This window comes from Oncorhynchus nerka, linkage group LG4 (genome assembly GCF_034236695.1).
Source record: "Oncorhynchus nerka isolate Pitt River linkage group LG4, Oner_Uvic_2.0, whole genome shotgun sequence".
Taxonomy (NCBI): Eukaryota; Metazoa; Chordata; class Actinopteri; order Salmoniformes; family Salmonidae; genus Oncorhynchus; species Oncorhynchus nerka.
Window position 1 is genome coordinate 65,744,891 of NC_088399.1, and position 27,937 is coordinate 65,772,827.

A 27,937-nucleotide genomic window follows, 5' to 3' on the forward strand; every position below is an offset into this window, starting at 1 on the left:
AGTAGTCGCGCTCAGCAGCCGCACCCGAGCTCGAAACTGGAGTGGGAAGAAGCAAGCGCAAATGCCATCCCGAGCGCATCATTGAGAAGCGACAGGATCAAAACAATAATTTCGGACTGAGAAAAATACCACGGTCAAACATCGTCTCATCTGACCTTAAGAAAAAGCGGAGGGACAAGAACATTCATGGAAATAAAATAGAAACCTGCGAGTTTTAATTGTTTTCTTTTAATATTTTTTTTCTTCTGACAACAACACAGCCATTTCAACCTCAAAATGACAGAGATAACCAATTTAAGACCAGCATATGGTAAGACATATTTTTCCTCATAATAATTAACGGAAAACAACTGTATTTAGGCTACTTATTGGATGCCAGCCAACTGTTTTAGGCTAGCGGAAGAAAAATGAGTGTTTCTCAGGTTCTCCTCGGATTCTAAATGGTGTCATGTTGGCCTAGAAAGGCTGAAAGACGCCAGGTGCTAAATGTGTTGTTTATTCTCTACACATTTACTTTAATTATCTCCAGCAAAGCCTAGTTTTTTTGTATATTCAATTTAATTTGATGTTTGAAATAAATGGCACACGTCTATTTAATATTTCATAAAACACGGGTTATCTCCTAGAATGGATGTTATTCTGATGATTAGAAAGCTTTGAGCCAACAACTGGAATACATTTAAAATATATATATATAAAGTTGTTGAGAACACAGGCCAGCGAAGGCCTTGACTCTGCGTCAACAAATTCTAATAATTTTAAAACGGAGAATAGGCCTAATGTTTAATTTGTTTAATTTGTTGGGATTAGAAATAGGCATGTATATGAAAATGTGTGGTCATGCGTGCATTAGTTCCCGGCAGTCACCAATACTGCTTCGTCAGATTTTGGCTTGAAGGGGGAATATTGGCAGGGAAATGGACTGAATAAAAATGTGCCTTTTGACATTATGTAAAAACAAATAAAGTTGATTTCTAGTACATATTTATTGTGCGGTACGTATTTATTGTTATGGGTGAGACCTGTTTGGCCTGCTCCTACTGCGCTCATACTTTCTCCAGCCTTCTCTAATGGCGTTGACTGCGCATGTGGGTTAGAGAGGATGATGACGTTATGTCTATTCTTGAGGCTTGGCATCAACTATGCCCGACTGCTCGCTCTTCTATTGTTTCAATGAACATCTACCCGAATTCCTGAACTGGACCCGTTGTCCATAGCCTAACAGAACATTTGGGCGGGGTGGGTGGTCTCACATCTCCCCAAAAACCTCACTCGCTGGGCAATCAATTCGAGTGCTCATTGTAATCTAGTTATGTAACCGTGGGACTGTCGGAAGCATTGATGGATGTTTTGCCAATAGTGCATCACGTATCACTGTCAGAGTTAAAACACCGGCTATGGGGCTTAACCTTGTGCAGAATATGTTGTTATTTAGAGAATGACTGGAGAATGAGTGGACAGAAATGGAAAAAACACTGGCTACACCCAGTCACACACATATATTTAGCCTACTGTATAAATATATGGTTTACACCTACAATTACTCAGCAATCAATTACGCAATATACAGCAACCAGTGTAGACAACTAATGGGACATATCACATTGACAAAAGCAGTAAGAAACAGTCTAATTCTCCTCTCCTCTGACCTGCACAAAGTCCCCGAAAAATAAATGAGCTCCTGAGAAGATTGTTATGTTCTTTGTCTGCAGTGGATGGGTGAGGCCCTAATGTGTGTTTGTTTGTGTCAGGAGTGTTAGAGCAGCTCCTCGGTGAGAGGGCGTGGGGAGTCTAATTACACCAACAAAAGCACTCTATGTTCTATCATCTCTTCATTACCAATTTATATGCATTGTTAAATTCATATTACCATAATTCCTCTCCTTAACAGATAGCTATCGCCCAGAGCAACGTGCATGGTTTTGCTTTGATTCAGGACTTTCCTTCAGAGTTGAGGCCAGTGCCAAAGCTGGAGGGAACAGCTGCAGTTTACCCCACCTGAGGGCTCACACTGCTGAGCTGAGCCGAGCCAAAACAAGCTGTACTGAGCTGGCCTGGTTGTTGCTGTAATTGTTCTGGAAAGGACAATGTGAAAATGAAATACAATGTGAATGTGATGACCCCTTCTGCTTTACTTCCGTATCCAGTCCCATACTGTTTTGAATGGGCTTCAAGATCATATCATCAAATTCATGAAAACATGGCCATATATATTATATATAACATACAAAAGTTGAAAAACAATGCTGTGGGGGTGTTCACTTTCATCAGCGTATACCCGAGCGAGCACAGTAAGGTTTGGTTCGCCGTGATATAGTTTGAAAACGATATTGGAGTGTGAAACTGTGTTCCATTGGACCCCACTCTATTCTTAACCATCACTACACACTATCACTTATTATCCAATGCATGCATGTGGACAGAGGGGATAGTTGGGATGACGGTGGGTGTTTGGGTTGGCAGTCTTTGATGCAAAAGAGGGCAGATATTTAAAGATCCCCAGCCTGCAATGCCATCTTGGATCCAAAACCATGGCGTAGGAGTTACCTGAAGGACTGGCAGGGAGAAAGACTTGTTGAGTCAGGGAGTAGCCAAATATGAGCTATTTGAGGGATAGTCTGCACCTAAGACAGAGAGCTATGGTGAGAAATAAGTTAGAAATGATTGAATAACATGTATGTGTAAATTGATTTTGCAATGCTCACGCGCGCAGTGTGTCCGGTGTGGTTTGCGTGTAAGACTTGTATTTGATGAGAACAGCATAGGTGCTAGCACAGAACCTTGTGGAACACCATACTTAATATTGGAATAATCAAAGTGAGTGTCCATTTAGGATTTAAAACAGACGAGATTGTCTACGACTGACCAACTCGGTTTCTTAGTGTATTTAGTCTCTTCACAGTTCCCAGTGTCCGTTTTTGTAGTTTGAATCTTCTGTACATATTCTTCTTAGCCGATCAATTGACCTTTGACCTTTGTTGCTTTTAGCCTATCGATATTGACCTTTGTTGCTTATAGACACTTCTGTATGTTGTTCCGGATTTCTTCGAGAACAAGTTCTAATTTACAACTGCGACCTGGCCAAGATAAAGCAAAGCAGTTCGACACATACAACAACACAGAGTTACACATGGAATAAACAAACATACAGTCAATAATACAGTAGAAAAAAGTATATATACAGTGTGTGCAAATGAGGTAAGATAAGGGAGGTAAAGAAATAAATAGGCCATGGTGGCGAAGTAATTACAATATACAAATTAAACACTGGAGTGACAGATGTGCAGATGATGAATGTGCAAGTAGAGATACTGGGGTGCAAAGGAGCAAGATTTTTTTTTTAAATAACAGTATGGGGATGAGGTAGTTGGATGTGCTATGTACATATTGCTAAGAGTGTGCAAAGCTGTCATCAAGGCAAAGGGTGGCTATTTGAAGAATCTCAAATATAAAATATATTTGGATTTGTTTAACACTTTTTTGGTTACTACATGATTCCATATGTGTTATTTCATAGTTTTGATGTCTTTACTATTATTCTACAATGTAGAAAATAATATAAAATAAAGAAAAACCCTTGAATGAGTAGGTGTTCTAAAACTTTTGACCCGTAATGTATGTACTTGATGAGGACATTACACAGTCATAACATAAGCAATGTAAAACACCTTTATATGTCTTATGAAGATGGTATAACTCACTTAAAAGGTTTTCCTTGTTTAGTACCCTTATGTTATTGACTTTATCTCTTCAGGGCTACATCTCTTACTGAGGCAGTCTAGCCTGGATGAAGGGGTGAGCCGACACACAGTCCTACCTCTCCCCTCCCTCCAGCTCTCTCCGTTCCTTCTCTCTGCAGTGTGTCCGGCATAGCCGCAGTGGCAGTGCCGAACAGAGCTTGTGATTTAATGCCATAGTGACTGGTGTCAGAGTGACAAGCCTCTTTCTGTCCCAGTGTTGAAATACAGGCACACTCCACCTCGGGACAAGGTGTCTGTCTGTGTCACTCATATTCACAGAGATTTCAGGATGAAGAAACACACACAGAGAAGGCTAACGTTGTGTGAAAGGGGGTTTAGCTAGTCTATTAGCTCAGTCCTGTGAGAAGCTGAGCAGCAGTGGTTTACCCCAGCGTGTTGATGGCGGTAGGGGAGATGGACATTTACAGAAGTGTTTTGTCTGTGTGCCATCTGTTGTACATGTAAGAGGGAAACGGGTGTGTTTACGAGAACATTTCTATGAGTTTTGGAGTTATTTGAAGAATACTTGAGACACACAACTCTTAGGAGTGGAGTTACTTAGGAAGGTATTATTTCCTCGTACCTTGACATCACCTTCCTGAAGTTAGTGGTCGAATCCTGGTTGGTTTGGCACCGAAAGGGTAGGAAGCATGAGTTTTTACTCACCAATGGAACAACACAGTGTGGTCAAAGACTTAGTAACTTAGTTGCAGTCATGATCTGGTTACCTATAAGTTCAAACATAGTTATGTTTTGGGGTTATTACATATTTATTATTTCCAGATAACTTCTAAATTATCCACAATGCACTATTTCTCGCAATGCACTATTTCTCATATGGAGGATTTACTCTGCAACCGAGTTTGTATGCTAGCTCTGTAGGTAGCTCGAGCTGGAAAACGTCGACCACACATCATGCTTCTCACAGACTTTGTGGCTGTGTTATCTAGTGAGAACCTGTTGGCACGGCAGGCTCTAGTGCTTGCCATGGGCTTAAAATGAAAGAATATCATACCGACTTTCTTTAATTGTGTAGTACCACATCTGTTCTCCTTTTTGTTTTGTCAACTTTTGCCATGTTCGCTATGAAATAGGCTACATGAGTTTTGTAACTTTTTCCACCTTGGCTTAATGCTAGCACGCTAGTTGACAGACATCTAGAATCTATCTATTTTGGATTTCTGCCCGGTGAAGCACTCGCCTCCCCCTCACTTTGGTAGCTAACTCAGCCTGCACTCTTTTAAACGTTTTACCATCGGATGGGCCCCAACCTTCAATCTGTAAGTCTCTGCTCTCTCTTTTCTTTTAATCTGCAGTTATTTTTTAGTTGTGTTGTATTCATTTTTTTTCTATCTGGTCTCCAGAAGTTGGATTCTAGCTTACTGACTATAACTGTGGTGGTTGGCTAGGCTGGCTAAGCTAATAGCTAGTTGGCTAAATAGCTAACGCTGGCTAGCTAGCTTGCTGGCTAAAATAACTGCATATACAGTAGCTAATATTATGGCGTTATGTATTTCCTAAACGTTGGTTTACTTTAATGTAGCTGTAAGCTAGCTGTTGATAGCAACTGGCTGACTCATTCCGTGCTAACGTAAGCAGGGTAGTATGGCTAACGTGAGCAGACTAGTTGGCTAGCAATTTTGCAAGTTGTTGTAACAATAAATTCAAAAAGTATTTGCTTGTAAGTTGGCTGAAAATGTTGTTGAAACCAGTAGTCATGGCGATTTTGATTAATTTGAAGTTATAGATTTGACGTTATTTCTGTTGGAGTTTACATTATAGGGATCAGGCTGGCTTACCTGTTCCTCTATATTACATCACACCATGGAAAACCTTTTCCCGACTGGACTTCGCCGATACTTCGGAATTCTAATCGGTTTTATGTAATAACGCCAACAATAGAAAAGGGAGGTCACTTTGCATTGGGACTTTTGATGCATATACTAATGCAAAATCCCAATGTTACATGTGGTTACGTTGTTGCTACCTGCCCATTCATTTAGTGGTTAGAATGAGTGAATTCAGAGTATGGAGTGCTGGTTATATTTACTACTCTTCTGGTAGTCTAAGCCCAGACGTCACACTTTATCCTTAATAACACACTCCTCATTTCCTCCTTTCCTCCTCTCTTCGGTAACTGCACAACGCTCCTCTCTCCATCATAACCTCGTCCTCCTCTTCCTGCCCTACCGTCACACTCCTCTGTGTTCCTGTATTCCTCCACGGTCCCACACTTCCCCACTCTCCTCTTCGCGTATGAATCAGACAATTAGAATCATTGCTCGTGATTAAAAATTTACTGCAGTCTATTAATCATGGATGCCCCCTGCTTGTGCACAGACACGTGTGCATAGACACGAGCACACACACATTCTCTCTCTCTCACACACACACACACACACACACACACACACACACGCTTGTTCTTTCAAGCATTGTGCTCCTTTTGATACTGTTGGTTTTATTAGTAAGTTCTGGATTTCAACCTTTTCTTCAGTATTGCGATTGAGGTTTGAACGGTTTATTTCATTTAGACCTTGACCTTATGGGTAATGTCAGTCTCTCGCTGGGGGAATGCCTCTAGGCAACAAGAGCTGCTCAGCTGGGCTTTAAAGACCCTCCAAAAAAGTGACATCATCTGATTCTCAAGCCCCACTGAGGTCGCAATGATCAATGGAGTAGAGGGGTCGAGTCTTTGTCTAGAGGGGGATAATGGGTGTGGGTAGCGAAGACACTATGGAGATACAGTGAGTGGATGAGAGAGGAAGAGAGAGATGACAAAATAGAGTAGGAAAAGGGAGAACATTTCCTTGGAGGATCAGGAGAAAGAGAGAAGGGAAAGCAGAATTGGATGCCAGTAACTGTTTTGAATGCCAATACAAAAAATATTCTAAATGGTTTAGCCGCCTGCTGTTCTGAATTCCCATGGCCCGCAGGGAAGTCACTCTTCAGAAATGTCCCAACCAGTCTGTTTGTCTGGCACGCTTGCTCTCGACTCTCAGTCTGGGACCTAGCTATGCATCCTTTGTCTCACTGTTTGTCTCTCTGTTAGCAGCTAATGTCACCACTCATTCGTGCCCCATTTCCTCACTCTCTCTCTTCCTTTCACCATTTCCTCTCCTCTTTCTCTCCTGACGATCCATCTCTCTCTCGTCTTCCTGCTACCTTTTGATTTATTTTCTCTTTAACCCCTTTTTTTCTCCTCCCCAATATCGTGGTATCCGGTTGGTAGTTACAGTCTTGTCTCATCGCTGCAACTCCCGTACGGACTCAGGAGAGGCGAAGGTCAAGAGTCGTGCGTCCTCCGAAACACAACCCAACCAAGGGTTGCTTCTTGACACAATGCCCACTTAAGCCGGAAGCCAGCCGCACCAATGTGTCGGAGGAAACAGCTGCGACAGAGTCTGGACTCGAACCCAGGATCTCTAGTGGCACAACTAGCACTGCGATGCAATGTCTTAGACCACTGTACCACTCGGGAGGCCCCTACCTTTGATTTCTAACACACTTTCTGTCCTCAAGTAACCATGTTTGCAACTATCCTTTTCTGGCCATTTTGATTTTTCCAAAAGCTCTTTAAAGCCTCCTGTCTGTCACACAACTGGACAAGTGCCTGCTGACCCAATTTTGGCCTCCTGCACTGTTGCTAAGCCCCTCCAACTGACTTCACTGCTGGATATGAATATTGACTGCTGACACACAGCTAAATCCCTGCACATGCAGCTTACTGGTGGCCCAGGGTGTGGCTGGCTGCAGGCTCAAGCATCTGGAGTTATCCAGTCAAGAACTAGCCTGGTCAAACCAGGCTTAATGTTGCACTCACTATTGCTTCCAATCGTGAAGGCTGTGTTCAGTCTGGTTTTACCAGGCTACTAGTTCCCGCCAAGGTGCATGAAGGTTAATGAAGGCAGCTATTGCCGAAACCTGTTTTTTTTATATAGAAAGCAAGAGGACTTATAATTGTACTTCCATTTTCCTCCAAGAGAAAATCTGGTGCAGAATTATTGTAGTCGATAGCTGGGGCCTCTGTCATCTTTGTTTTATAACAGAGGTAGGTAACCTTAAGCAAATGTGACTATGCATAGTTATTCCTGACCACTGAGGTTGGTTTGGGCTTCAGTCACAGATTTTAACGGTAGAAGGTGGCTTATCAGAATGCAGATGTGAATCTGATTATGTTTAAGTCAAATATGATATCTGTTTGGGCTTCTTGTGGTCAATTTGCAGTCTACAAGTTATTTGTAATTATGTTCCGGCCCCCCGAACATCCACTCCAGAAATAAAATCGGCCAGCGGCTGAATCTAGTTGATGATCCCTGGTTTACACTAAAAACGACAAGTAACTTCCATGAAATTTCCCATGACAACGGCATGCATAATTCAGGGTATTTATTTATTTAGTTTTTTTATGCATCTGCATCAGTGGCTTTTTGTGAATGCTGTATGTGGGTGTGTTTTTAGGAATGTTTGTAAATGCATGAACACTCAGTATGCTAAGTGTTTATAGTGTAGTTCCTATACTTATTATCCATGATGCTGTGGAGTTTTACATAGAACTCACAGGAGACAAGGAGAAACTCTCCAAAGCTCTTGAGGCCTCATTATAGCTGTGATCAGTGCAGCTGTACAGCGGTGTCTGTCAACCACACACATGCACACACGCACACGCACAGACACAGATACGCATACACCCACTTCTGCCGCCATGTCTGCCAAAAACATCTCTCAGCCTCTCTCTTTACATAGAAACTTTCTCAGAATAGGCAACCCCCCCCCTCCCCCTCCCCCTCTGGTGGTTGCTGGCGTCTGGTTAAGGGCTGCTTGTGTGGAGATGGTGGAACACACATCCTGTTCTCATCCGCTCTGGGGTTCCTGGGCAAACTTTGAATTCCAATCAGCTCCATCTGACCAGCTCGATGGGAGAGGGGCCCCGCGGTTGCCAGGGCGACCCATGACACGGGCCACCTAGAGAGAGAGAGAGAGGGAGAGAGAAAGAGAGAGAAAGAACAAGATATGGATAGAAGTGAGGGAAATGGAGATGAGTGTTATGCAAGAGAGAGACGAGAGTGGAGCAAATACTAAATAAAAACCAAGTTTCCATGGTAGTAAACATACAACACAAAAGTAACAATACAGACATACAATGGCAAGAAAAAGTATGTGAACCCTTTGGAATTACCTGGATTTCTGCATAAATTTGACAACAATAGACAAACTCAGTGTGCTTAAACTAATAGCACTCAAATTATTGTATTTCTCTTGTCTATATTGAGTACATCATTTAAACATTCACAGTGTAGGTTGGGGAAAGTATATGAACTCCTACTGTAGGCTAATGACTTCTGCAAAAGCTAATTGGAGTCAGGAGTCAGCTAACCTGGAGTCCAATCAATGAGACGAGATTGGAGATTTTGGTTAGAGCTGCCCTGCCCCATATAAAACACTCACAAAATGTGAGTTTGCTATTCACAAGAAGCATTGCCTGATGTGAACCATGCCTTGAACAAAAGAGATCTCAGAAGACCTAAGATGAAGAATTGTTGCCTTGCATAAAGCTGGAAAGGGTAACAAAAGTATCTCTAAAAGTCAGTCCGGTAAGACAAATTGTCTATAAATTGAGACATTTCAGCACTGTTGCTACAGGGCAGTTAACCTACTGTCCATAGGCCGTAATTGTAAATAAGAATTTGTTCTTAAAACGGACTTGACTAGTTAAATAAACGTAAAATAAATTAAACTCTCCCTAAGACTGGCTTTCCTGCAAAGATGACTGCAAGAGCACAGCACAGAATGCTCAATGAGGTTAAGAAGAATCCTACTGTCGGCTAAAGACATACAGAAATCTCTGGAACATGCCAACATCTCTGTTGACGAGTCTACGATACATAACTCTAAACAAGAATGGTGTTCATGGGAGGACACCACGGAAGAAGCCACTGCTGTCCAAAAAAAACATTGCTGCACGTCTAAAGTTTGAAAAAGTGCGCCTGGATGTTCCACAGCGCTACTGGCAAAATATTCTGTGGACAGATGAAACTGAAGTTTGGTTGTTTGGATGGAACACACAACACTTTATGTGGAGAAAAAAAGGCACAGCACACAAACATCAAAACCTCATCCCAACTGTAAACTATGGTGGAGGGAGCATCATGGTTTGGGGCTGCTTTGCTGCCTCAGGGCCTGGACAGCTTGCTTTCATCAACAGAAAAATGACATTCCCAGTGGGTCAGAAGTTTACATACACTCAATTAGTATTTGGTAGCATTGCCTTTAAATTGTAGCCTTCCACAAGCTTCCCACAATAAGTTGGGTGAATTTTGGCCCATTCCCCCTGACAGAGCTGGTGTAACTGAGTCAGGTTTGTAGGACTCCTTGCTCGCACACGCTTTTTCAGTTCTGCCCACAATTTTTTTTGTAGGATTGAGGTCAGGGCTTTGTGATGGCCACTCCAATACCTTGACTTTGTTGTCCTTAAGCCGTTTTGCCACAACTTTGGAATTATGCTTGGGGTCATTGTCCATTTCGATGAGCCATGTGCAACCAAGCTTTAACTTCTTGACTGGTGTGTTGAGATGTTGCTTCAATATATCCACATCATTTTCCTCCCTCATGATGCCATCTATTTTGTGAAGTGCACCAGTCCCTCCTGCAGCAAAGCACCCCCACCACATGATGCTGCCACCCCCATGCTTCACGGTTGGGATTGTGTTCTTTGGCTTGCAAGCCTCCCCATTTTTCCTCCGAACATAACGATGGTCATTATGGCCAAACAGTTCTATTTTTGTTTCATCAGACCAGAGGACATTTCTCCAAAAAGTACGATCTTTGTCCCCATGTGCAGTTGCAAACCGTAGTCTGGCTTTTTTTATGCCGGTTTTGGAGCAGTGGCGTCTTCCTTGCTGAGCGGCCTTTCAGGTTATGTCGATATAGGACTTGTTTTACTGTGGATATAGATACTTTTGTACCTGTTTCCTCCAGCATCTTCACAAGGTCCTTTGCTGTTGTTCTGGGATTGATTTGCGCTTTTCGCACCAAAGTACGTTCATCTCTAGGAGACAGAAGGTGTCTCCTTCCTGAGTGGTATGACAGCTGCGTGCTCCCATGGTGTTTATACTTGCATATTATTGTTTGTACAGATGAACGTGGCCCCTTCAGGCGTTTGGAAATTGCTCCCAAGGTTGAACCAGACTTGTGGAGGTCGACAATTTTTCTGAGGTCTTGGCTGATTTATTTTCTTTCTTTTCCCATGATGTCAAGCAAATAGGCACTGAGTTTGAAGGTAGGCCTTCAAATACAGCCACAGGTACACCTCCAATTAACTCAAATTATGTCAATTAGCCTATCAGAAGCTTCTAAAGCCATGACATAATTTCCTGGACTTTTCCAAGATGTTTAAAGGCACAGTCAACTTAGTGTATGTAAACTTTTGACACACTGGAATTGTGATACAGTGAATTATAAGTGAAATAAACTGTCTGTTAACAATTGTTGGAAAAATTACACGTGTCATGCACACAGTAGATGTCCTAACCGCCAAAACTATAGTTTGTTAACAAGAAATTTGTGGAGTGGTTGAAAAACGAGTTGTAATGACTCCAACCTAAGTGTATGTGAACTTCCGACTTCAACTGTACTTTTTTCACCTTGCACTGTGAATGCTTACACCGTGTGTTCAATAAAGACATGAAAAATTCTAATTGTTTGTGTGTTATTAGTTTAATTAAGCAGACTGTATTTGTCTATTTTTGTGACTTAGATGAAGATCAGATCAAATGTTATGACCAATTTATGCAGAAATCCAGGTAATTCTAAAGGCTTCACATACTTTTTTTTATTCCCACTGTAGTGTAAACATTGGCAACAAGACAGAAAACCCACTACTTACTCAAAGATAGGCAATGTGCCTCTGTCAATCGGTCCCTTAGAAAATGTGACCATGAAACTGTTTACAGTAGCGAGTGCAAACGTTTTCAGACTTTTGTTTTTGTTTTGTACTGGTGCCCCATGGGAATCGTTCCCACAACCTTGGCATTGCAAGCACTATGCTCTACCAACTGAACCACACGGGACCAATAAGGTATTGCTCTCACTCAGGTTAGTCTTTGGACTCGTTACAACACCGACTACAGTTTGTGTGCATGTTTGTGACTACAGGGTTGGTGAAGAGGCGGTCTCTCTCAGGTTACTCAGAGATTGAGTCAGTACTGAAGAGATTGCAAGTAAGAACGTAAGCAAGACTTGCCTGAGCCAGAACGACACTAATTATTGCCCCATTCTAATAGATGACTTACAAAGAGGTTTTGAAAGAAATGCCGCCATAGATGTTGTGACCAATACAGTCGTGTTTTGTAACGTCAAAATTGCTGTCAAAACAACAGGGTTCAGAGGGTCTTGAGTTGATGAAGTACCTACAGTACATTCGGGAAAATTTTGACATTTGACCCTTGACTTTTTCCACATTTTGTTACGTTACTGCCTTATTCTTAAATGGATTCAATAAAAACATTGGTGAGAAAATCTACACACAATAGTCCATAATGACAAAGAGAAAACAGGTTTTTAGATTATTTTTTAAAAGTTCAAAACAGTAATACCTTATTTACATATGTATTCAGAACCTTTTACTATGAGACTCTGAATTTAGCTCTGATGCATCCTGTTTCAATTGATCATCCTTGAAATATTTCTACAACCTGATTGGAGTCTACCTGTGGTAAATTCAATTGATTGGACATGATTTGGAAAGGCACACACCTGTCTATATAAGGTCCCACAGTTAACAGTGCATATCAGAACAAAATCCAAGCCATGAGGTCGAAGGAATTGTCCGTAGAGCTCCGAGACAGGATTGTGTCGAGGCACAGATCTGGGGAAGGGTGCCAACAACTTTCTGCGGCATTGAAAGTACAGAGAGATCTTTGATGAAAACCTGCTCCAGAGTGCTCAGGACCTCAGAATGGGGTGATGGTTCCCCTTCCAACAGGACAACAACCCTAAGCACACAGCCAAGATAACGCAGGAGTGGCTTCGGTACAAATCTCTGAATGTCCTTGAGTGGCCCAGCCAGAGCCCGGACTTGAACCTCTTGAGAGACCTGAAAACAGCTGTGCAGCAATGCTCTCCATCCAACGTGACAGAGCTTGAGAGGATCTACAGAGAAGAACGGGAGAAACTCCCCAAGTAAATCACATTTTATTTGTCACATACACAGTGTTAGCAGATGTTAATGCGAGTGTAGCGAAGTGCTTGTGCTTCTAGTTCCGACAGTGCAGTAATATCTAACAAGTAATCTAAAAATCCACAACTACTACCTAATACACACATCTAAAGGGGTGAATGAGAATATGTGCATGTAAGTATATGGATGAGCGATGGTCGAGCGGCATAGGCATGGTACAATAGATACATAAAATACAGTGTCCTTTGACAGCTTTTTGGTCTTGGCCATAGTGGAGTTTGGAGTGTGACTGTTTGAGGTTGTGGACAGGTGTCTTTTATACTGATAAGTTCAAACAGGTGCCATTAATACAGGTAACGAGTGGAGGACAGAGGAGCCTCTTAAAGAATAAGTTACAGGTCTGTGAGAGCCAGAAATCTTGCTTGTTTGTAGGTGACCAAATACTTATTTTCCACCATAATTTGCAAAAAAAATCATAAAAAGTCCTACAATGTGATTTTCTGGATTTTTTTTTCTCATTTTGTCTGTCATAGTTGAAGTGTACCTATGATGAAAATTACAGGTCTCTGTCATCTTTTTAAGTGGGAGAACTTGCACAATTGGTGGCTGACTAAATACTTTTTTGACCCACTGTACATGTGATATGAGTAATGTAAGATATGTAAACATTATAAATAAAATACAGTATATACATGTGATATGAGTAATGCAAGATATGTAAACATGATTAAAGTGGCATTATTTAGTGCCGTTGTATAAAGTGACTAGTGACCCATTTAGGGGCCAGTTATTGGGTCTCAATGTAGGCAGCAGCCTCTCTGAGTTAGTGATTGCTGTTAATCAGTCTGATGGTCTTGAGATAGATGTTTTTCAGTCACCTCGGTCCCAGGCGTTGATGCACCTGTACCTGTAAATACCTGTCTGCCAAACTTGTAGCGTCACAGCTAATCGCTGCCAAAGGTGCTTCAACAAAGTACTGAGTAAAGGGTCTGAATGCTTATGTAAATGTCACATTTCAGTTTTTTATTTTTAATAAATTAGCAAAAAATTTAAAAAACCTGTTTGTGCTTTGTCATTATGGGGTATTGTGTGTCGATTGATGAGGGGAAACAATGATTTAATCCATTTTCGTATCAGGCTGTAACGTAACAAAATGTGGAAAAGGTGAAGAGGTCTGAACACTTTTCGAATGCGCTGTACTTCTGAAATGACTGGTAGCAGCAAGCCAAGTGCAGAATTACTTTTTTATATCAAATTATACTGAACATGGCCACAGTAATGGAAGACTTTATTCAGATTTGTTCCTATTATAATACCTTGTAGTGCTTAATAGTCGACACAGTGAAGCGTTCCCTGACTGCTTTCAGTGTCTATATCAACATCAATCCAACTATATTTCTGTTACACATTTCCAGTGACTGTCACGCCCTGGTCTAAGTATTTTGTGTTTTCTTCATGTATTGGGTCAGGCCAGGGTGTGGCATAGAGTTTTTGTATTGTGGTGTGTTTTGTCTTGGGATTTTGGTATGTGTGTATAGTGGGATTGTAGCTTAGTGGGGTGTTCTAGGAGAGTCTATGGCTGTCTGAAGTGGTTCTCAATCAGAGGCAGGTGTTTACCGTTGTCTCTGATTGGGAACCATATTTAGGCAGCCATATTCTTTGGTTGTATTGTGGGTGATTGTCCTGTGTGTCTTGATGTCCTGGTTAGAGGTTAGTAGACACTTGTATAGGCTGTTTTCGGTTTTCGTTTTGTAGTGTTAGTGTTTTGTTGTGTGTTACGTTTGTTTATTAAAGATGAATCGCAATAGACACGCTGTTTGGTCCGACTCTCCTTCACCATTAGAAAGCCGTTACAGTGACTCACAATACACAATGCTATGCACTGTTCATTTAATAATTTGACCCTTTTAAATTCACTGATTGTGTTGATAACTAGCAAAACACAATGCACCGCTTATGTTAATCTACTACGGTTAACATAGAAATGCCATAGAATAGTTTTCCTTTATTCAGAATACCAAATATTCCATCACACGTGTTTGTTGATATTATTTATCCATCTCTTAAAAATGATATTTTCAGAAAAAGTCTCCCTCTCCCTGTGTCCTTAGCCTCACCTTTCTCCTCACATCCATAGCCACACCTCAGAACTAGGCAGCACTTTATTTCGCACCACTATTTAAGGTATGGCAACTGCTCGGCCTCTGACCTCAAGGCGCTACAGAGGGTAATGCGTTACGGCCCAGTACATCACTGGGACCAAGCTTCCTGCCATCCAGGACCTCTACACCAGGCGGTGTCAGAGGAATGTCCTAAAAATGGCCAAAGACTCCAGCCACCCTAGTCATTGACTGTTCTCTCTGCTACAGCACGGCAAGTGGTACGGAGCTCCAAGTCTAGGTCCAAAAGGCTTCTTGCTAAGAATAACAGCTTCTACCCCCAAGCCATAAGACTTCTGGACAGCTAATCAAATGGCTACCCGGACTATTTGCATAGTCACTACCTCTACCTACATGTACATATTACGTCAATTACCTTGACTAACCAGTACCCCCACACATTCACTTGGTACCGGTACCCCCTGTATATAGCCTCGTTATTGTTATTTTATTGTTGCTTTTTTATTTGTTTATTTGTTTTATTTAGTAAATATTTTCTTAAGTCTTATTTTTCTTAAAATTGCATTGTTGGTTAAGGGCTTGTAGGTAAGCATTTCACGGTAAGGTCTACCTGTTGTATTCGGCGCATGTGCCAAATAAAATTGGATTTGATTTGGAATACCAGTTAAACGTGTACTGTCAAGTAAGGTGCCAGCCGAAGCTTGGATCCAGGCTGGTGCCACAGCTGTCAGTCACTTTTTAAACCGGGTCACATGCTTAGTCCAAATGTAGGTCAGTGGTGTTGTGTGTTTTCCTAAACGCTCCGGGTAGAACATGGTGTAGAACATACTGTAATCCTTCTGCAACGGCTTATACTAACTTCAACTTCCTCATCTGACTGACTGTATGGGGCAAGGCCCCACGAAACGTGAACAGGGGGAAAAAAATTGAAATACTCTGATCAAGTCCATCCATTTTACAAGGTTTAACCAGTTTTCCTGCTTTTCGGGACACATATTTTTGACAGCCTTTCATCTTCTCACTTTAGGCAGGGAATTATGCTCTTTGATGGAATACAACCTTCTGTTTCATTATGTGTTTTCATACCGCACGTGTTCTTCCTTTGTTTGTTGAAGGCAGTTTTTTAGAAGGCCTAATCTACCTGTTAGTAAGGCTTTCAACCCATCAGTATTGAAGGAATGAAGTGAATGACGGTGGAAAGGAAATCATAAAATGAATAAGATTTCCCTGCTCTCTCCCTGTCCCTCATTCCCCTCCTCGCCCCTCTCAGAGGTGTCCCCGGTGCTGGCGGGCTTCCTGGGCGCCGGGGTCCTGGTGGTCTCGGTCACGGTGGCCGTCTTCCTCTGGACCTGCTGCCAGCGTCGCTACCGCCAGATGACGGGCAGCTACAAGCTCCAATCGGGGCCCTGCGACCCGGCCGTGGACCCGCCCTACAAGTTCATCCACATGCTCAAGGGAATCAGCATCTACCCGGAGACACTCAGTAACAAGAAGATCGTCCGCGTGGGTCGACGCCCGGGCTCCTCGCAAAATGGCGGCGGATCCGGCGTCGAGTGGGGTCGTAATGGCGAGCGAGGAAGAGGTGGAGGCGGAGGAGGGGGAGGAAGGGTGATGCTGGTGGACGCTGACCCAGAAACGGGCCTGCTCAACGGCTCCACCCACCTGCAGATGAGCCACCTGCTGCCTCCTGCTGGACAGCCCAGGCTAGAGCGGGCGCTGCCCATCCGAGCCGACTACTGCTGCCTGGAGAGCAGCTCCGGAGGTAACAGCAGTAGCAGTAGCTGTGATGCCAGCAAGACAGCCTCGCCCTTTACTCCGTGCCAGGGGGAGGGCACCACCACGCCGCACGCTGCCCTAGGCACCCTCAGCCTGTCCGTGGACTACAACTTCCCCAAGAAGGCGCTGGTGGTGACCATTGTTGGCGCCCAGGGTCTGCCGGCCGTGGACGAGCAGGCGGGTAGCTCGGACCCCTACGTGAAGATGACCATACTGCCAGAAAAGAAGCATCGGGTCAAGGTGAGTCTGGTTCCTCTGGAGGTTTCTTCCTACCTACAGGGTTAATCCTTGATTTGCTTTGTTGTGTTTAGGGTTTAGGTATTTGGGGTTGCGGTCCCAATTAGCTTAATACTTTTATTATTGAATTATTTGAATTTTCATTAGTACAGGATTAGATAAAAATAAGAACATTTAAAAAAAGAAAGGTTTTAGTATGCAAACATGATTGGGGCCCTGGGCAAGAAAAGTTTGAAGACCGCTGCATTATCCCTCTCATTTTGTATTGTAAAAGAGTTGTGTCACTGTAGCTGTTTAACTGTTACTGTAAGTGTTACTGTTACTGTAAGTGTAACTGTTTAAGTGTTACTGTAAGTGTAAGTGTTTAAGTGTTACTGTAAGTGTAACTGTTTAAGTGTTACTGTAAGTGTAACTGTTTAAGTGTTACTGTAAGTGTAAGTGTTTAAGTGTTACTGTTAGTGTAACTGTTTAAGTGTTACTGTAAGTGTAAGTGTTACTGTAAGTGTAACTGTTTAACTGTTAATGTACGTGTAACTGTTTAAGTGCTATTGTCACAATAGCAACCAGACTGAAATATGACCAATTGCTCTGCAGACCCGCGTCCTGAGGAAGACCTTGGAGCCAGTGTTTGACGAGACGTTTACGTTCTACGGCGTGGCCTACAGCACACTGCCCGACCTCACACTGCACTTCCTGGTGCTCAGCTTTGACCGCTTCGCCCGTGATGATGTCATCGGGGAGGCGGCAGTGCCTCTGGCCGGGCTGGACCCCAGCACAGGACGAGTTCACATCACCCAACAGATCAGCAAGAGACACATCCAGGTGAGGAAAGGGAAAGGGAAGGATGGAGGGAGGAGACAAGGAATTACTTGTATTTATTACCTTTTTATTTAAACATGTTATTAAGAACATTCTCTTCTACAATAATGACAAAAGACACATCCTGGTTAGAGAATGGGAATTAGGAATGGAGAGAAGGAGGAGGAGGGAGAGAGAGGAGAAACCGGATGAAAGTGAGAAAGGCATTTTCTTTTATTGAGAGGAATACAGGTGAGGAATCGAGGGATGGAGGATAGATGATGAAAAAGACTCTAGAATGAGGGCCGGAATGAAAAGAAGGGAGACGAAAGGGGGAAAGAGGATGAAAGGGAGGGAGAGAATGGGGTGTGGTAAAAGAGGGCAATTCATAGAGAGATGAGTAGACAGAATTTGAGGATAGAGGGAGGAGTTGGAGTGGTAAGGAGGGAGAAAAGGATAGAGAGAGAGGATGGAGAAGTGGAACAGTTGATGGGCTTTTATGGCCAGCAACACCAGAGATGAAGAGGGGGAGGGATAATGAGAGAGACGGGGAAGAAAGAGAGAAAGGTTGGCAGAAAGGCGATACATTTGCAAAATGAGGGAGGGAGAGAGAGAGAGAGAGGGGGAGAGAGAATAGGGAGAGAGAGAATAGGGAGAGAGAGAGGAGGGAGAGAGAAATGGTAGGGAGAGAGAGAGAGGGTAGGGAGAGAGAGGGGAGGAGAGGAGAGGAGAGGGGATGGAGAGAGAGAGAGTGGATGGGGAGAGAGAGGGGATGGAGAAAGAGAGGGGATGGAGAGAGAGGGCAGGGGAGAGAGAGGGGTGGTATAGACAGAGCAGAAAGATGGAGACGAGAGGGAGGGCAATGGAGAGAGAAAGAGAAATAGAGGGGGTAGGCTACTCCCATTGACAAGAAAGAGCCCCACACATAGCACAGAGAGGGAGAGACCGAGAGAGAGAGACCTCTGCACAACACAATCTGCACTGAGAAAAGGATTACAGAGAAACCTAAATGCATACCACACACACACACACACACACACACACACAGAGAGAGGCTCATTCAGCATACACAACCTGTTTCTTTTAAATTCTTTCGAAGACAGCAGCAGACACACACACACATGCACAGTCATGCCCACACGACACATGTGTAAACACATTACATGCATAAGTATCATTCCCAGTGCCAATGTAAGCCTGTCAAGCGAGGCAGTACAGATATATATACACACATGCATAATATCTTCCTCCATATACACATAAACCCACGCCAACATTCTCAATTTCATCTCCATGCAGTCACACTATTTCACACCCCTCTCTCTCTCTCTGACTCCTATAGAGATTTATCAGTACATAGTTCTACCATTTCCTCTCTCTTTCTTTTTCTCTCCCTCTCTTTCCCTTTCTCTTCCTGTCTCTCATCTTCCTCTCTGTTATCTGTCTCTTTCTACCCCCTCTCTCCCTTTCTTCCTCTCCTTCCATCTCTCTCTCTCTCCTCATCTCTTTACTCCTTCGTTCAGAAGAGGGCCTTAAATTGAATTCCCTCCCATTTCACTGCAGCCTGAAGCGGTTTAGAGACAGAAGGGAATCGATCTTCCAGTGGGGAGAGAGAAGGAACAAGACATAAACTAATCTTTCTCTCCCTCTATTTGAGTAAATGAAAAAGAGAGACTTGGGTATCTGCTGATGAAGAGGAGAAGGAGTGCGATGCCACTGAACAAATGAAGAGCGGAAAAAAAGACAAGAGTACATGAGAAAGAGAGAGATGGATGATAGAGTAGTAGGGGATGAATTAGAGAGAGAAGGGCATCTTTGGACGGAGAGAAAGCGAGATGGCGCTGCGATAAAAAGGAGTGTGGCTGGACCATAAGTCCAGAGGAGACGTCCATGAAACTTTTATCGGGGGGGGGGACTTAAGTGGAGGGGGGAAGCTTAAATTATTGAAGTGGGGAGCAGTAAAGACGTCACACTCATTACGACAGCGGTAGCTCACACACTTGGCAGTTACCCGTTTAGAACATAAAAAGGTATATTTTGAGCATTGTGATTCTCCACCATTCTACAGGAGCACTAAAACGCATCAAAACTCCCGTTCAGCCCAAGGCGTCCAAAATGTCACATTGGTTTATATGGCAGCACTAGCTCCTAGCGCTGTTAGGACTTCTCTCTCAGCCCGTCTTGACTAATGAGGCCATAGGAGACTTAAAGAAATAAACCAAGCGCAAACTGAGATTATGGTATGTCCATTCATATAATTTTAAAAAATGCTTGAAAGTATGACAAATGTACCATTTGCGTTGTACTTTAGAGAAATATTTTTTGAAAGATTAAATTGTCAGGGAACTAAGCAACACTAAAAAAAAATGGTGGGTCATTTTCTGCATTTCACTCCGCAGTGAGTGTATGGCATGTTCATTTATATACTCAAAAGGTGCTTTTAAGTGTGAAATATACCATTTACTACATGAGTACTTCAGATTATAGTCAAAAGGAGTACAGTGTTAGAGAACTGTAGAGTATTGTTGTGTACCGACTGCAGTGGTTTCAGACTATTTTTATAGACTAGTCTTTCTTAGAGCAGAATTCCCCTAGTGGGGATTCTAAATGAGATGTGGCGTTAAGTCCTGCTCATTAATGAAAAAGCTACAGATGCACTGGACTAGAGAAAATTAGGAGGCTATCTATTTACGTCATACTTTGCATGCAGATCCCAGTGCAGATGGTAGCGGATTTGCACACGCACGCATGGCAAGACACACGCGCGCGTACGTCCCGGCCCGGGTAATTCTCTAGTTCTCCTTTTTTAAGTTCAAGCTCAGCCTTGGGCCGCCTCCCACAGTGCGTTGCCATAGTGACACCTAGGTGTAGTATACGAATTCACGAGAAAGAGAGTGAGGCCAAGAGTAAAACGGAGAGCGAGATGAACAGAAAGACAGGGGAAGCCGCAGGTCTACATACTGTATATTACTTTTACGGAAATTATCTATGGTGTATAAATTGTGTGGAAGTGGGTAGTGGGTTATGGACGTATAATGTCTGCCCTATTTGTGTGCAAGGCAGGTTTTGTGTGTATGAGTGTACTGTATGCGTACTTTGTGTGTGCATGTGTGTGTTCTAACTAGGTGTTTTCCCTGCAGTGTGTGTGTATCTACATTCTAACCCTGCGTTCTCTCTGCAGTGTGTGTGTATCTACATTCTAACCCTGCGTTCTCTCTGCAGTGTGTGTGTATCTACATTCTAACCCTGCGTTCTCTCTGCAGTGTGTGTGTATCTACATTCTAACCCTGCGTTCTCTCTGCAGTGTGTGTGTATCTACATTCTAACCCTGCGTTCTCTCTGCAGTGTGTGTGTATCTACATTCTAACCCTGCGTTCCCTCGGCACTGTGTGCGTATCTACATTCTAACCCTGCGTTCTCTCTGCAGTGTGTGTGTATCTGAGTTCTCTCTGCAGTGTGTGTGTATCTACATTCTAACCCTGCGTTCTCTCTGCAGTGTGTGTGTATCTGCGTTCTCTCTGCAGTGTGTGTGTATCTACATTCTAACCCTGCGTTCTCTCTGCAGTGTGTGAGCCGTGGGGAGCTGCTGGTGTCTTTGTCCTACCAGCCTGTCACTCACAGGCTCAATGTGGTGGTGCTGAAGGCCAAACACCTGCCCAGGATGGACATCACTGGCCTGTCAGGCAGTAAGTACTACACACACACACACACACACACACACACACACACACACACACACACACACACACACACACCTCACCCCCTTTCCCCTCTATCCATCCCTCACAGACCCCTATGTGAAGGTGAACGTGTTCTACAGCCACAAGCGCATCGCCAAGAAGAAGACACACGTGAAGAAGTGCACACTCAACCCCGTTTTCAACGAGTCATTCATCTACGACGTGCCCGCCGAGCTGCTGGCCGACGTCTCCGTGGAGTTCCTGGTGGTCGACTTCGACCGTACCACCAAGAACGAGGTGGTGGGCCGCCTGGTGCTGGGTGGCCAGAGCCTCATGCCCACTGGGGTCACCCACTGGAGAGAGGTCTGCGACAACCCCCGCCGGCAGATTGCCAAGTGGCACACCCTGGGCGAGTATTAGGACAGCTCAGAAAAATCTCCCCAAAATTTTGAAAATCGTGCAATTTCTCGGAGTGGGTATTCTGTCGAAAAACCACCACCACCACTACTATTTCAATCCTATTCTCTTAGAAAAATAAATAAAAGAATGAAATAGAACCCTTCCTGTCTGAAATAAAGAGACCCAACCAGACCACCATTACCCCACCCAGCATGGACTTGTAAGGTAGGACCACTCTCTTCTATGAAAAATTACCGCAACAATTGAGGCGACCACCGTGGCTGAAAAAAAATCTGACCAGACTTTTAGGAATCACTGACGACAAAAGACTTGATTGAGTATTTCAAAATCTAGATCTGAATATAGGAAGACATATTCAAATGTATACACAAATATATAGCCTACACATTCGAGACTGTCAGCGATATCCATGTGGTCCTACCGGTTGGGTGGGGGTGTAAAGGGGATGTGGTTAATCCAATCAGAGTTCACATCCGAGAGCGTCACAACCTCCCGCCCTCGTTCTCCATCCCCCTGTCACCCATAGGTATAAACATTCAATTGCTTGCTTGACCAAGTTAAATATAAAACACACCTGGGAAGGAATGTGGCCACAGAATACAGTATGCAAGACTTTCTCTTAACCTAGTGTACCACTTCCTCTTTAAACCAGGAAGTATCTCCTGGTACTGCACAAAACTGGGAGGGTTTATGTTAATTAGAGGGTGTGGTTAATTTATATTGAGGCGGGGCTGTTTTTTAAAGTAGGGGCTTTTTTTTTTTTTTTAAACAGCAGTGGTAATATTAGACGTGTGATCAATTTATGGGGCAGGATAGAGTACTATATTACAATGTTCACGGGATAATACTGATATCGCTAAGTGTTTTAAGTTATGGGCAGGTAAGGCTAGAGGGATGTATTGATCTTATCTACCACCACGTTTATGTTTCTTCCTTTCAATGTGGACCATATATGTTTCATCAGTAAGCTCACATGTAGCAACAATACCCATGAAACTCAATAGTCAAACTACGTGAGTCAGAGCTTTTTCATGCACAGTGTAAAATGAGTTCAAATGAGTTCAAGCCACCTTTCCTATCCTATATTAGCGAGGCAGAGACAAAATGGGGAATGTCATTTTGTGGGGCAGATTCATACCAACGCTGCATAACAATCGGACATTATTCACCTGCCGTTCACGTACATGTTGGAAAACCTGCGTTCAGTAAATAACAATGTGTCTATGATAAGTCAATCAATCAATCAATCTAATGTATTTATAAGGCCCTTCTTACATCAGCTGATGTCACAAAGTGCTGTACAGAAACCCAGCCTAAAACCCCAAACAGCAAGCAATGCAGGTGTAGAAGCACGATAAGTGCATTGTGGATGGAAAATCACTCTGCTACACTGAACCCTCCCTCAGTAGCACACAACCTCAGTGGATTGGGTCTACCCCGTTAGAGTAAATTGATGATTTCTGGTTTTACTTTGTGACTCCTGTTGCTCTCACTATCATTTCATTGGTGCATTTATTTTTTAGACCTGACGTGATTGGTCGAGGCGAGGCTGTAGCCATGTGGCACGGGAAGCTATAATTGGACGGATCTCAATGTACCCGAAAGCCGTTGTTACAGTACACCCGTTGTCATGGCGACCACATGAGCCGAAGGCCATTAAATGATCTGTAACTTTGTGTCTGTCTATCACCAATTTTACCAGAGAGAGCTTTGTCGTTCGTATGCTGTTCCACGGGGGCCATTTGGCCCTGTATACACTTGCATGTCAGTGCTTTACTCCTGTCAATTTATTAGAATACACCATTTAGTAGAATTTATAGTCACGTCATTGGTAACGGCTCAGTCGATCCTTGTTTGAGCTCACCGTCTTCTTGAAATACATTTTGTGTGGGGTGAGTTTGTGTAAGAATGCAAATGTTCATCTCCTGCAATGTCTCATCCACTGAATTCAACAAAGGCTTCAAAGTGTCAGCTCGGGTTCTGGTGCCCTCCCTTCTCCCCGAGCTCTTGCTCTCTGTTTATCACCGCTGTTGCTCCACAGCACGGTCCCCATTGTGTCAGAGGATTTTTTGGAACTATGATAGTCAATAGCGATCAAGCTGTCACTGCACACTGTCTCTTTGCTGTGTCTATACACTGCATCTCAATGTAGGTGTACACTGCTAACCACTTAGCTTGAATGTTGCATATCCCTACCCTCACACACAGGTAAACATTGTAGACATTCAGCTTCACCGGCCTCTGAGGTGCTCAAACTGAGTCCTCAAACTGAGTAAACTAGCTGCAATGCTAGCTTGGGTTTGAGCTAACTTGAGCTAGCAAATAAATGACCATAAATGTCTGTTATTACATGTTATTTGCGTGGTGTTGTCACTCAACAAGCTTCTTTGGTTAATGCTTGGCATATCACAGTTTTATGTAGATACCATTGATAGCGGTTTTGGCACTCGTAAGTGTTGTGTCCTTTCCTATGAAAGTCATCACATTCCACATGGAATTGAGAGTAGGCAGTATGCACATCTGGGCTGCGCACTGAACATTTTGTATATCTGATCGCACTTTGAAAAGCCCAAAGCAACCTTTTTTGCTTTTATCACTGGTTGATTTGATCAAACTTTTTTTTTTTTGCTCTCTTTTGATACTTTTGAAAACAAATATCTATTTGTAGTTATTGTAATATAAGAGGCTAATATCCTGGGCAGTTCAAGTCCTTTGTCCTATAGTTTTCCCTCACAGCCATGAGATATTGGAAATTTGTTCAATTACATGCACAGTATCTTCAGTTTCCATCGAAACTATACATCAAGGCAACTTGTTGAAACAAAATGTAATTGTCATTAATTAAGAAGCACTGTCTCGGAAACCCATTTCAGACTTTTGGTTTCATAATGTTTGAATAATTAGCACAGCACTTAAAAAAACACACAACAGCCGCACAGGTTTCGATAACCTAGAGACATTTTTCAAACTGTAGTCTTTCCAATTCAGAGAAAGGTCCTCTGACTATCCTTTTGTCTTTGTCTCTGTAGGAGGCTTCCAGTCTGGGGCATGATTTAATTATATGAATATAAGTGCACTTTGGAGTGAGGTAAAATTGCATTAGCCCTAACACCATAACCCCACCTAGTCTTGGCTTGGGGAAAAATGTGCTGGGCAGTAGACTGGAAATGTGTTGTTGTATTTACCATATGGGGCCCTGAAGGTAGGCTACAAATGCCCAAGTTTGTAGTGTGAGCACAGGCTCAAAGCATCTCTGTCAGAGTCTCACCACGGAAAGGCCAATGGGTTGTAGTCCACCGTTTGGCCAACTTTTTCCAGGAGATTCTAACATGGTGGCTGAGGAATAGTGTGACGTCATCTTTATTCATTGCTCTGTCCTCGCTGGAGAGTTAGACGGTACATCTAGAAAGGAGTGGTGTTCAGGCTCCTAACTGTAGCTGCGCTAATAAGGGTTGCGTTCAATATTTTAAAAAGTGTTAAAGTGGAACATTTTTGGAGGGTGAAAGGAGAATGATGACAGCATCTTAGCATTGTTCTGTGGGAAAAGGATGGCTGTCAATGTGTCTGTTGATAAGGACACAAGTGTTTCGTTTTTTTTTTGTCTCACGTGCCTGTGCATGACATAATTACTGCGAGAGGCGAGATGTCTTTGGCTAGCAACATTGTGAGTTCTCTTCATGACAGGAATGTTTAGTGGAGATCAAATCAAGGTGTATCATAATTGCTAGCTAACATATTTTAGAAAACAAACCGTGTACATTCTCCCGTTTCTGTATCTTTGACAGATTTTCTAGTTTCCTATTTCTATGTTCTCACTGTTTCTTTCTGACTTTACTTTGAGATTCTGGGGTTGTGTATGTTACAGGTGCCTGTGATCGATATTCAACAGTTTCTTCTTCCTATGAGCATTTCCTTTTGTAAATAGCACAGAAAGCACTCTGCAAAGATCAGCAACGATGTCCCATATCACGGAATAATCCAAACCAAAATTAGATGCTCTGGCTTTGTTATCCTCTGTTTTGCTGGCCTCCCCTAAACCCATAGCTTAATCAAAGCATCTTTTTTGTAGATATCAAAATGTAAATACAGTATAACCTTGTGTAAATGACAGTTTGTTCCCAGACACTATCAGGCAGATGCACTGCCGCCTGTCGTTAGCGTATGTGATTGTTCCCCCAGGAATGGCAAAGGGCTCTCCCCTCGTTGTGAATGTGTTCAATTGTTGGGGTGCCCTCCCTTTTCCTATCCCTTGGCCCTGACTGTATCCCTCTCTCTAGTCCACTCTCCTTTTCCTATCCCTTGGCCCTGACTGTATCCCTCTCTCTAGTCCACTCTCCTTTTCCTATCCCTTGGCCCTGACTGTATCCCTCTCTCTAGTCCACTCTCCTTTTCCTATCCCTTGGCCCTGACTGTATCCCTCTCTCTAGTCCACTCTCCTTTTCCTATCCCTTGGCCCTGACTGTATCCCTCTCTCTAGTCCACTCTCCTTTTCCTATCCCTTGGCCCTGACTGTATCCCCTCTCTAGTCCACTCTCCTTTTCCTATCCCTTGGCCCTGACTGTATCCCTCTCTCTAGTCCACTCTCCTTTTCCTATCCCTTGGCCCTGACTGTATCCCTCTCTCTAGTCCACCCTCCTTTTCCTATCCCTTGGCCCTGACTGTATCCCTCTCTCTAGTCCACCCTCCTTTTCCTATCCCTTGGCCCTGACTGTATCCCTCTCTCTAGTCCACTCTCCTTTTCCTATCCCTTGGCCCTGACTGTATCCCTCTCTCTAGTCCACTCTCATTTTCCTATCCCTTGGCCCTGACTGAATTCTTCTCTCTAGTCCACTCTCCTTTTCCTATCCCTTGGCCCTGACTGTATCCCTCTCTCTAGTCCACTCTCCTTTTCCTATCCCTTGGCCCTGACTGAATCCCTCTCTCTAGTCCTCTCTCCTTTTCCTTCCATGACAACCCATCCCACTCTTTTGCTGTTGTGTGTTGTACAGACAAATCTGAGGTGTGAATAAAAAGAGACAAAGAAATCAATGGGTTGTGAGTATCCCATTGGCTGTCATTGATTCACCGCCTCAGTCTTTAATTGAAGGTCAGAGTTGTATGTTGTGTGTGTGGGGGAAATGCAAAACAAGACCAGTACTCTGAAATGTGTTTAAACTGCATAATGCTATGTAGTCTATGCTAAATATATTACACTAATGCTGACTTGTTGAATTTGTTAACACAATGAACGTGCAAATAAATAAACTGATACACTATTTTTGAGTCTTTTTTTGCTTGTCCTTTTTGCTAAGTCACACATGGGCAGACACACGACTAGCTCACTGATTTCTCTCTGGATAACAGTGGCTGCTAAATGACCAAAAATGTGAATGCATACCTCTTTTTCTCCCCCCTCACAAACACAAAATCACGTGACAAGATTTGGTCTTCTGTGCAGTTACAGCATGAGAATATCCAGTAGCCTATAATTGTATGGTCTAGCCAATTAAAAAGATCAAACAAAGTCACCGGGAGCACACAGCAAATAGGGACACACAGGTAACTGACAAAATAAAAGTAAACAGCAACATAAAGTATTTTAATAGGCTGTTGGGCCACCGCGAGCCAGAACTGCTTCAATGCAACTTGACATCGATTCTGAAACTCTATTAACTCCAGAAACACACCTGTGTGGAATCACCTGGTTTCAATATACTTTGTACCCCTCGTTTTACTCAAGTGTTTCCATTATTTTGGCAGTTACCTGTACGTGTCTCGTATACATCACCACCTATGCATGGCAGGTAGCCTAGATGTTAGAGGGAAAGTTGTTGGCTCAAGACCCAGGCCGGAACATTACAAACATAGGAACTGAACTGGCACCTGAAGGGCTGCTGGTGAACCCAAGAGCAAGACAGTTAACTCCAAATTGTCCCCATCCAGGGATTCTGCACCGTGACTGACAATGTGCCTCTTAACAACAATCTTTATTCTATTATAATAAACTTA

The 27,937-nt window shown here is 43.2% G+C and overlaps 1 protein-coding gene across 1 annotated transcript; it reads left to right on the top strand.

Moving 5' to 3' along the window:
* syt11a (synaptotagmin XIa) lies at positions 1-27,206 on the top strand. Its single transcript, XM_029658316.2, has 5 exons — positions 1-310; positions 16,309-17,054; positions 17,646-17,873; positions 21,415-21,535; positions 21,639-27,206. Exons 1-5 carry the CDS (start codon positions 277-279, stop codon positions 21,947-21,949), a joined length of 1,440 nt encoding a protein of 479 aa, XP_029514176.1. The 5' UTR covers positions 1-276; the 3' UTR covers positions 21,950-27,206.
* The last annotated feature ends 731 nt before the right edge of the window (positions 27,207-27,937 follow it).

Excerpts from the sequence above, each read along its gene's own strand:
- syt11a (XM_029658316.2), top strand. The coding sequence starts at position 277 with ATGACAGAGATAACCAATTTAAGACCAGCATATG. Across the intron at positions 311-16,308 it reads CAATTTAAGACCAGCATATG|AGGTGTCCCCGGTGCTGGCG; the intron begins GTAAGACATATT and ends CGCCCCTCTCAG. Across the intron at positions 17,055-17,645 it reads AAAAGAAGCATCGGGTCAAG|ACCCGCGTCCTGAGGAAGAC; the intron begins GTGAGTCTGGTT and ends ATTGCTCTGCAG.